Source organism: Ornithorhynchus anatinus, chromosome 19, assembly GCF_004115215.2.
Source record: "Ornithorhynchus anatinus isolate Pmale09 chromosome 19, mOrnAna1.pri.v4, whole genome shotgun sequence".
NCBI classification, from domain to species: domain Eukaryota; kingdom Metazoa; phylum Chordata; class Mammalia; order Monotremata; family Ornithorhynchidae; genus Ornithorhynchus; species Ornithorhynchus anatinus.
Window position 1 is genome coordinate 27,131,559 of NC_041746.1, and position 9,571 is coordinate 27,141,129.

The 9,571-nt window shown below is 42.3% G+C and overlaps 1 protein-coding gene across 2 annotated transcripts; it reads left to right on the forward strand.

The window, feature by feature from the left end:
- The first annotated feature begins 3,035 nt into the window (after positions 1-3,035).
- Positions 3,036-9,017, forward strand: SMIM8 (small integral membrane protein 8). 2 transcript variants are annotated; one of them, XM_029046935.2, is made up of 3 exons: positions 3,036-3,116; positions 7,484-7,641; positions 8,719-9,017. In XM_029046935.2, the coding sequence occupies exons 2-3, from the start codon at positions 7,507-7,509 to the stop codon at positions 8,875-8,877; spliced, it is 294 nt and encodes a 97-aa protein (XP_028902768.1). In that variant the 5' UTR covers positions 3,036-3,116; positions 7,484-7,506; the 3' UTR covers positions 8,878-9,017. The 2 variants fall into 2 exon arrangements, with proteins under 2 accessions (XP_028902768.1, XP_001513295.2); XM_001513245.5 differs by lacking the exon at positions 3,036-3,116 and adding an exon at positions 5,066-5,100.
- The last annotated feature ends 554 nt before the right edge of the window (positions 9,018-9,571 follow it).

Below are 9,571 nucleotides of genomic sequence, written 5' to 3' on the forward strand. Positions count from 1 at the left end.
CCGCTCTTCTCCCTTGAGTTCCCTCACCCCTTTGTTGTGCCCTTTTCCAGGAATTAGAGCTTTCTCAGAAGTGTAAACTGAAATGGAAACTCAAAGCAAGAGGTCCTGAGGGTCATCTCTGTGATCTAGAGAAAGATCCTGCTTCAGTCTTTTCAGCCTTACCTTCGCCCACCCAGAGATCGCTGTGTTCTCTTGGAACACGGGATAAACTCTTTCATGGACCACTTTCAGCTAATGTAAATCCCCCTCTCCCTAAGCACTTCCGCAGAAGATGCAGGGAAGGGAGAGATCCAAAGAGGGGAGATTTGGGCCTGGTTCTCTTCCTCTTCCCCAGTCGGGTTCCACCCCACTGATGCCCTTTTGTGTGTCCTCTGCACTCAGAGGGATTGCAACTATATTTCAGCCCTCGGGTTTTTTGTAATAGTGCAAATTTGTGTCATGTCTCTAAGCCCATTCGCTCTCTATAGCCTATGAAATAGGAGCTCGCTTTTTGCATACGGGAAATGAATTCAAATGTTGTACAATCCCAAAGGTTTGCGTGACTTCTAAACTCCATAGTGTGTGATTCTACACACAGACTAATTTTTTCCAGTTACAAAAATGAACACATACAAGTTGGTAATGCTTGTCTGTGGAATTTAAGAACAATCTGATTTTTCTGGACAAAACTGTTCCAGCCCTGTTTGTCTTCCTCAGAAGGCCCAAGTGCCTTAAGGTTATGTCACTATCCCAAAAAACACCAATTGTTAAATGTATGCTTAATAGTAATTATCCCCATCTTACTTTCCTCCCACTTGCTGCCACTTCAGCATATTGAGTGCTTTTATACCCAATTTACAGATGAAGAAACTGAGGCACTATTGTATTACATAACTTCAAATCTCTTGTTGGAAGGAATTAAAACATTTTGTGAACTGTTTTCTTTCTAGGTTGTTTTGCAGAAAGACCAAGGTTATCATTCAGGTACCAGCCGACCAGAGAGATGGAAAGAGAACTGCCATCAAAATGGATTTCCAAATGGTAAGGTGAGCACTAGATTTGGGGATAGAATAAATTAGGGGTTTAATTCTTAGCATGGTCACCTCAAAAATTCCAGGGGCGGCCAGTGTCCAAGCGTTGAAGTTTGTGAATGAGGAGGAAGATCTTAGCACCTATCTGCCTTTCAACTCCTCAAGTGCTGGTCAGGAGCTTCTTTACCCATCTCATTTAGATACTGGGCAAATGCTTCCAAGAGGACTCATTTTTGGAGACGCTTTGTGGATTGCTCCACCTGCCGTGTTGTCACAACAGTGACTTATCTGTTCAGCAGATGACATTCCATGCCATAAATATTGACCCAAAACACGCATACACTCCACTAGATCCTGATACCAGAATAATGCTGACAACCTTCTCTTTGAGGTGGGGTATCCCTAGAGCAGCAGCGTGGTTCAGTGGAAAGAGCCCGGGCTTTGGAATCAGAGGTCATGGGTTCGAACCCCCGCTCTGCCAAACTCCCATCATTATAAATGAGCATTCTAGGCAAGTGTCAAAAATTCTCGGGCCGGTCAGACCTAGAAAGTCCACTGCAAATGCTGTAATTATTATTATGATTTTATTATGAACACCAGATAACCAATACTGACCCACCCCCTTCCCCAAACATGTGTTTTTTTATGTGTGAAAATAGCTGAAAATTGGACTGCCAGTAAAAATGGACAAACAGCCACCCTAAGCTTAACAGAGTTCATTGCTGGCATTTGAATGTATAATATGAACCTAGCTGGTAAATTTTGATAGATTCCCTGAAATAAAGATTATTAAACTGCAAAACCTGAATCCATGTCAGAGAACTTTAAAAACAGCACAAAATTATTCTTTTTTCTAAACCAGATTTTGATTTCTATTCATTGATCTATATCAATCAGATTTATTAAGCACTTACTGTGAGTGATATCTGGATATTGATTAGACCACTAGCCTGTTTAATGTTCCTCAGGGGATTTTTAAAAAAAATTATTTCCATTTTAATGAGTTCTTATTATCATTAGTCTTTTAGCTTAATCATTTCATGTTGCTCATTTTGATGAGAAACTGCCTTCTAACTCCAGAGATTTCTTTGGCCTTGTTCTGGCTGGTAAATAGACTGCTTTTTAGATGCAGAAAAGTGCAAGTTAGGGATTTTGTGCCCTCATTGCTTATTTTCTCGAAGATTTTGCTGCATCTCAGAGGTGATTGCAGTGGGATCCATTTTGGCTAACAAAACTAACTCAGCTCTGAAATTCTTACTTTATCTGCCTGAGGATTGCCTTCTGGCACCTACTGTGTATAAAATGTTTTAATGAAGCCTAAAATCAGAGAAAGTCAGCTGGGTTTGGTAGTTTCTCTGGCTTCAGAGGTAGGTGAGAATTTCTTGATAAGTCAAGGTCAAAGCCAAGAAAAAAATCAGTCGTTCCACAACATGCACTTCTGTTTTTGTGTTTTAATGGAATAAAGCTCATACATAAACATTTGTACATATAAACACACTAAAAGCTACAGTGCCCACTCTTATGACTGTAAAACAGGGATTTAATAGGACAAAGCCCCAAGAATCCCACACCACATGGTAGTGGGATCAGAGCTGATAGTTATGCACCTTCCCTTTTCCTATTTCCTAAACCTTTACCCCAACTCCACTGTAGAAGTCAGGTTTTCATTTGGAGAATGCTGCATATAGTGTGCGTCAAAAGGGTCGGTGTGACAAGGGTGAGTTTCAAAGCAGTAGACAGGATTTTCAACTAGTCATAGCATCAAAATATAAAGTATACTTTGAAGATTTCTATTTATTTTCCTCACTCTTATCATTTTGTTCCTTGTTCTTCCCCCTCTTGGTGAGCTCCCATTTTATTTCTTGGCATCTCCTTTCCTCCTCTTCCTCCAGTTCTCTTTCCTCTTTTTTTTGCCCGGTCTTTTTCCTCTCTTCTCCCACTAGGTGTTTCACACAGTTCCAAGCCAAGGAAAGGGAGAAACAGGAAGAGAGAAGGAAGGAGACAGGGGAAATCATGAACAAAGAGAAGACTCGTAGTGGAGAAATAGCCGTGGGTAAGGAGACAAACACATGTGGAGACACGGATGAAGCTAACAAACAAACAGAGGTAGGGAGAGATTGTGGAGTGAGAAAGTTGTAACAGAGTTGTTGTTCAGTTCAAAGAGAATGTGATTGCATCTGTGAGTGTCTTTGAAAGAGAATCTCATGTGTATTTTATCCTAGCTGTTACCATTCAGATGAGCGTGGCTCATTTAGAGAGATGGACAAATGCAGAAGAGGAGAAATAGAGACTGATGAAAAGAGGCAGGAAGGGCAGTTAAGTACTTACTGTGTGCCAGGCACTGTACTAAGCACTGGTGTGGATACAAGCAGATAGGGTTGGACCAAGTCCTTGTCCCTGTGCCTGTTCCCTCACCTGTAAAATGGGGATGAAGACTGTGAGCCTCACGTGGGACAACCTGATTACCCTGTATCCACCCCAGTGCTTAGAACAGTGCTCTGCACAGAGTAAGCGCTTAACAAATACCAACATTCTTATTATTTTTGATTCTATTTATTGCTATTGTTTTAATGAGATGTACATCCCCTTGATTCCATTTTTTGCTCTTGTTTTTGTCCGTCTGCCCCCATTAGACTGTAAGACCGTCAATGGGCAGGGACGGTCTCTATCTGTTGCCCATTTGTCCATTCCAAGCGCTTAGTACAGTGCTCTGCGTATAGTAAGCACTCAACAAATACCAACATTCTTATTATTTTTGATTCTATTTATTGCTATTGTTTTAATGAGATGTACATCCCCTTGATTCCATTTTTTGCTCTTGTTTTTGTCCGTCTGCCCCCATTAGACTGTAAGACCGTCAATGGGCAGGGACGGTCTCTATCTGTTGCCCATTTGTCCATTCCAAGCACTTAGTACAGTGCTCTGCATATAGTAAGCACTCAATAAATACTATTGAATTGAATATTTATTTGCTATTGTTCTGTTTTTGTCCGTCTGTCCCCCCCCCATTAGACTGTAAGCCTGTCAAGGGCAGGGACTGTCTCTATCTGTTACTGATTTGTCCATTCCAAGTGTTTAGTCCAGCACTCTGCACATAGTAAGCACTCCATAAATACTATTGAATGAATGAATGCTCTGCACATAGTAAGTGCTCAATAAATACTATTGAATTGAATATTCTATTTGCTATTGTTTTAATGAGATGTTCATCCCCTTGATTCTATTTATTGCTGTTGTTTTTGTCTGTCTCCCCCGATTAGACTGTAAGCCCGTCAGTGGGCAGGGACTTTCTCTATCTGTTGCCCATTTGTCCGTTCCAAGCGCTTAGTCCAGTGCTCGGCATATAGTAAGCGCTCAGTAAATACTAATGAATGAATGCATGCTCTGCACATAGTAGAAGCAGCATGGCTCAGTGGAAAGGGCACGGGCTTTGGAGTCAGAGGTCATGGGTTCAAATCCCTGCTCTGCCACTTGTCAGCTCTGTGACTGTGGGCAAGTCACTTCACTTCTCTGTGCCTCAGTGACCTCCTCAGTAAAATGGGGATTAAGTCTGTGAGCCCCACGTGGGACAACCTGATTCCCTTGGAAAGAGCCTGGGCTTGGGAGTCAGAGGTCATGGGTTCGAATCCCGGCTCTGCCACCTGTCAGCTGTGTGACTGTGGGCAAGTCACTTCACTTCTCTGTGCCTCAGTGACCTCATCGGTCAAATGAGGATGAAGACTGTGAGCCTCACGTGGGACCACCTGATGACCCTGGATCTCCCCCAGCGCTTAGAACAGTGCTCTGCACCTAGTAAGCGCTTAACAAATACCAACATTATTATTATTAGAGAAGCAGCATGGCTTCTTACAAACACCAACATTATTATCATTATTATTATTACATCGTAAGCGCTCAATAAATACTATTGAATGAATGAATGAGTGTGAGCCAGAGGGGAGGCCTCAGGCCAGGCTGCGCTGCGGCCTCCGGGCGGTAGGGGTCGCTGTGGGAGGGGCGAGCTCGGCCCCTCTTTCTCTCTCTCTCTCTCTCGACGTTCCGGCCCGGCCGGGGGAAGGAGGGAGGACGAAGAGGACGAGGCAGAGGGGAGGTGAGGCCGAGCGCGATGGGCAAGCACGCACCCACGCACGTTTACGTGCTGACGTAATCACGCACGAAGCCAAGCTGAAGTGCCTGGGCAATGGGCAAGGCCTAGCCAGGCTTCCCTTCCCTTCCCTCCTGGTGCCCTTCTCCTCTCAGTAGAAGTGTTGGGCCTCTCCTTTTATTAAATAATTTTAAAAAAGCATTTATTAAGCTTTTGCTACGTTCATTCATTCATTCAATCGTATTTATGGAGCGCTTAGTCCAGTGCTCGGCACATAGTCTCAGCTGTGTGACGGTGGGCAAGTCAATAATGATAATGTTGGTATTTGTTAAGCGCTTACTATGTGCCGAGCGCCGTTCTAAGCGCTGGGGTGGACACCAGGGAATCAGGTTGTCCCACGTGGGGCTCACAGTCGTCAACCCCATTTTACAGATGAGGACACTGAGGCCCAGAGAAGTGAAGTGACTTGCCCACAGTCACACAGCTGACAAGGGGCAGAGCAGGGATTCGAACCCATGACCTCTGACTCAAAGCCGGTGCACTTTCCACTGAGCCAGCCTGCTTCTCTAAGTCACTTCTCTGTGCCTCAGTGACCTCATCTGTAAAATGGGGATTAAGACTGTGACATGGGGCAACCTGATTACCCTGTATCTACCCCAGCGCTTAGAACAGTGCTCGGCACAGAGTAAGCGCTTAACAAATACCAACATTATTATAGTCAGCGCTCAGTGATCAGGTTGCCCCACGTGGGGCTGACAGTCTTCACTCCCACTTGACAGATGGGGGAAGCTTAAAAGCAAGCTCTCAGAGGCTGTTCGTGTGATAATTCATCTTTGCCATCATTTTCTTGAACTCCTAAAGTCTTCGTATTTTGCTCAAAACCTTCCTGATGTTATGTAAGCCGCCCAAACGGAGATTCCAAGCATGTGTGTGATGGTATTGAACTCTTACAGTGATTCGTGCTCTCCTGTCTAAAGTGACTTGTCAGCCTCCAAGATTTTCGTGGATGGTGTAGTAGTGGGACTACACTATTTTTATTTACAAATAATTGGAGAATAGACCATGCACATTAATCTCTGGCATTTTGGCAGTCACCCCCATTTGACGTCAAAATCAAGTTTGAAATACCATTGGTCCAAGATTAAGAAGCCAGCCCACTCCAGTACACTATTTTAGGGCAGATTTAAATAATAATAATAATAATAATGTTGGTATTAAGCGCTTACTAGGTGCAGAGCACTGTTCTAAGCACTGGGGTAGATACAGGGTCATCAGTTTGTCCCACATGAGGCTCACAGTTAATCCGAAAGATGTTACAAAGGTATATAGTTTTTGATTAACCAATTCATGGAGTACTCAGGCTCCTGCGTTCCCCACCCCTTCTGCTTGGCCTGTGTTTTGGCCATTTCATTTTGGCTCCACCAGATGTCAGACGAGGGTGTAAAGAGCTACAAAATTTGTAGGCACAGCGTTTCACATCTCCGAGCACCCGCTGTCCTAAAGTGTTGAGAATCTAGAGTGTCTCTTAAACATAATCGCATTTTTGAATAGGCTGTACAGGGATTAATATCGTATAGGCGCTCATTTTCATATATGTAGTCTATTGTTGGATTTGCAAATAAGTTAGCACTTTTGTGTTTTCTTCTTGCTAAACACTGTGGCAAATACAGCGTAATCAGAGATCAGAAATAGTCCCTGTCCCAACCCGGGGCTCACAGGCTAAGGTAAGAAAAGCAGGTCTTTTATTCCCCATTTTACAGATTGGGAAATTAGGAAATTTAGTGTCAGTGTCACAGATATTATTGTAGTTATTTGAGATTCAGTGTGAACCCTTACCAAGAGACCTAATGCATTTGGTTTTGCCAGAATGTGTATTTTCACTCTGGGTTTTGGCTAGGATGTAGATGCAAGACTGAATCAAGATAAGCGTAAATATTATCGTGCTGATTGAAGTTTACACAGTCTTAAAGGGGAGGGAGAAGAGGTATTTACAGGAGAGGAAACAGAGGTACAGAAAAGTTGTGGCTTGCTCAAGGTCACAAGTAGGCCAGTGGCGGAGTCAGGATTAGAATCCAGACCCTCTGACTCTCAGGCCCCTGCTTTTTTCCTAGGCCACATTGATTCTTGAGGATTCAACTTAGCCTAACATTGAGCCAAAGCTGTTTCTTAACTTCTTCAATTTGAGGGCAGTAGTGTTGTTTCAAACAGGTTTGTTGAGAAAAGTAGCTAATAACATGCTTGTTGTAGTATTTTGAAAATTTGCAAAATGCCATGTGTATGCAGAAAAAAATAGAGGCAGTATTGTGTACCAAATGAGGCAAAATAATTATAAGGGGAGTTAAGCACAGTTCTATGATTGTGAAGAAAGCTCTCTTATTTTTGTCTCTAGGTAACAGGTCACTGTTATTCAAGATGTCTTCAGCACCTGAACCTCCATCCTCAAAAACGGAGCCACCTAAAGAGAAGGACTATCGAATTCCTGGCCTCCGGGGGGCCCGAACAACCACCTTATTTCGAGCTGTGAATCCAGAGCTCTTCATTAAACCTGTAAGAAATACATGCAAAAGCCACTGCACCTGTGTCTTTAGTTGAAGTTAACTTTAGACATTAGAGCCAGGATTCCCTTATTGAGGCTTTTAGTTTTTGAAGCTTTGTGTTTGTAATTTGTGGCAGAAAATGGAATGGAGATCATTCCTCCTTGAGCGGGCTTTTTTTAAAAATAAATGTTTTGTTTTTAAAAAAACAACATTTCTACTATGAATCTGTAGAATTGAAATCAAACACTTGCAGTTTCCTTGCAGATGAGGCACCAGAACCTGGAGGGTGAACAAGCTATTCTGTTGGCCAGTCTTTTGAGTGCTTTAAGATCATTAGCCTGCCTTTTTTAAACATTGTGCATTGGAATATAATAGTTGAATGGAATCTCCAAAAGGCTCTTAACTGCAAACAGCTAGTTACTTTCCCGCAGGATCTGATCCTTTAGAAATTATTTTCTTACATCATCTTGAATTTAAATTGTGCATACTGTACAAATGTCAATCCATCATATTTATCGAGTGTTTTACTGTGTGCAGAGCACTGTACTAAGCATTTGGGAGAGTACAGTAGAATTGCTAGCTGTGATCCCTGCTCCCAAGGAGCTTGTGTTATTAACGTTGTGATGGATACGATTCAAAAGTCTTTTTTACAAATTGAGACAACTCTCGATTGTCTGTGATAATGAGGATGAGGGAAAGAGCAGGGGTCATTTCAGTCATCAGAATCACTCTAGCTAATTGTACCCAACCTTCTCCCAGGAAGTGTTTGAAGAGAACTGCTAATGTGTAAGAACTCATTTGAGTTTCACCTCTCCTTGGCCCCACCTACAAAGCAAGCAATGCCTAAACTGGCAGAATGTGAATAATAAGCCCCCTACTAACAAAGGATTAACTCTGTAAAGGGCTCTATAAATGTTAATTAATGAAAAGGTATTTACAGTAAATATTGTTTTGATAATAATGATTCTGCCAGATGGGGACAGGGAAGGATTGGAGCAATATACACAGCTCATGAGAAATAATTTAGTGTACTTCCACCGATAATACCTGTACATTTGGTTGGTTTTTGTTTGTTTTTTTTTGACAGAATAAACCCGTTATGGCTTTTGGATTGATAACCCTGACACTCTGCGTGGCTTACATTGGTTATCTACATGCAACTCAAGAGAACAAAAAAGAACTCTATGAAGCAGTTGACAGTGAGGGAGCCAGATATATGAGGAGAAGAACATCTAAATGGGATTAAAGAGGTAGATTATTTCAGAGTGTTATGTTCGGTGCCCTAAAATCTAAAATTGAAAGGACTGAGTGTGAAATGTCACATGTGTTGCTGTATTGAAGTACAGTAACATGGAAAAAGAATAAAAGTTGGTAACCAGACTTCTACATTGAATTGTATTTTTCAAAACTGCATCTGTGGTCTCCTTTTTTCCCAGAATGAAAACTTCACCAGCAATTTCCTTGCACTAAATCCCTTGAGAAAGTACCATACAGGTGCCAGAAATTCATGGTTCAGTGTGTGCCCCCTTGTCCTGGTTTTGTGGGATTTGGTGAATAGCAATTCTGGATTCACCTTGTTAACACATATCATAAGTTACACACTCTCACCAAAAGTGCTACCAATTCCCTTTGAATTCCTTCAGAAGTCTCAATGGATAACGTCTTGGTCCCAATCATTTGTTTATAGGTTTGGTCTGATGCAGTTTTTATGGGCACCTCGTTCTGCCTCAGTTCCACCACCACCACCACCAGCACCAGGTCTTGTCCACTATTTAGAATTTAATCTATTTTATTATCTTTCCTCATGAGTTCTCTGGGTATCCTGGATGCAGCTATCTATGTGCCTAACGATTGAATACTCCACTAGCTCCACCGTGAAGGTTCAATCTGTACAATATGTGATTGTAATTATAGTGGGCTAATTAGGACCTGGAATAGGT

Excerpts from the sequence above, each read along its gene's own strand:
- SMIM8 (XM_029046935.2), top strand. The coding sequence starts at position 7,507 with ATGTCTTCAGCACCTGAACCTCCATCCTCAAAAACGGAGCCACCTAAA. Across the intron at positions 7,642-8,718 it reads CAGAGCTCTTCATTAAACCT|AATAAACCCGTTATGGCTTT; the intron begins GTAAGAAATACA and ends TTTTTTTGACAG.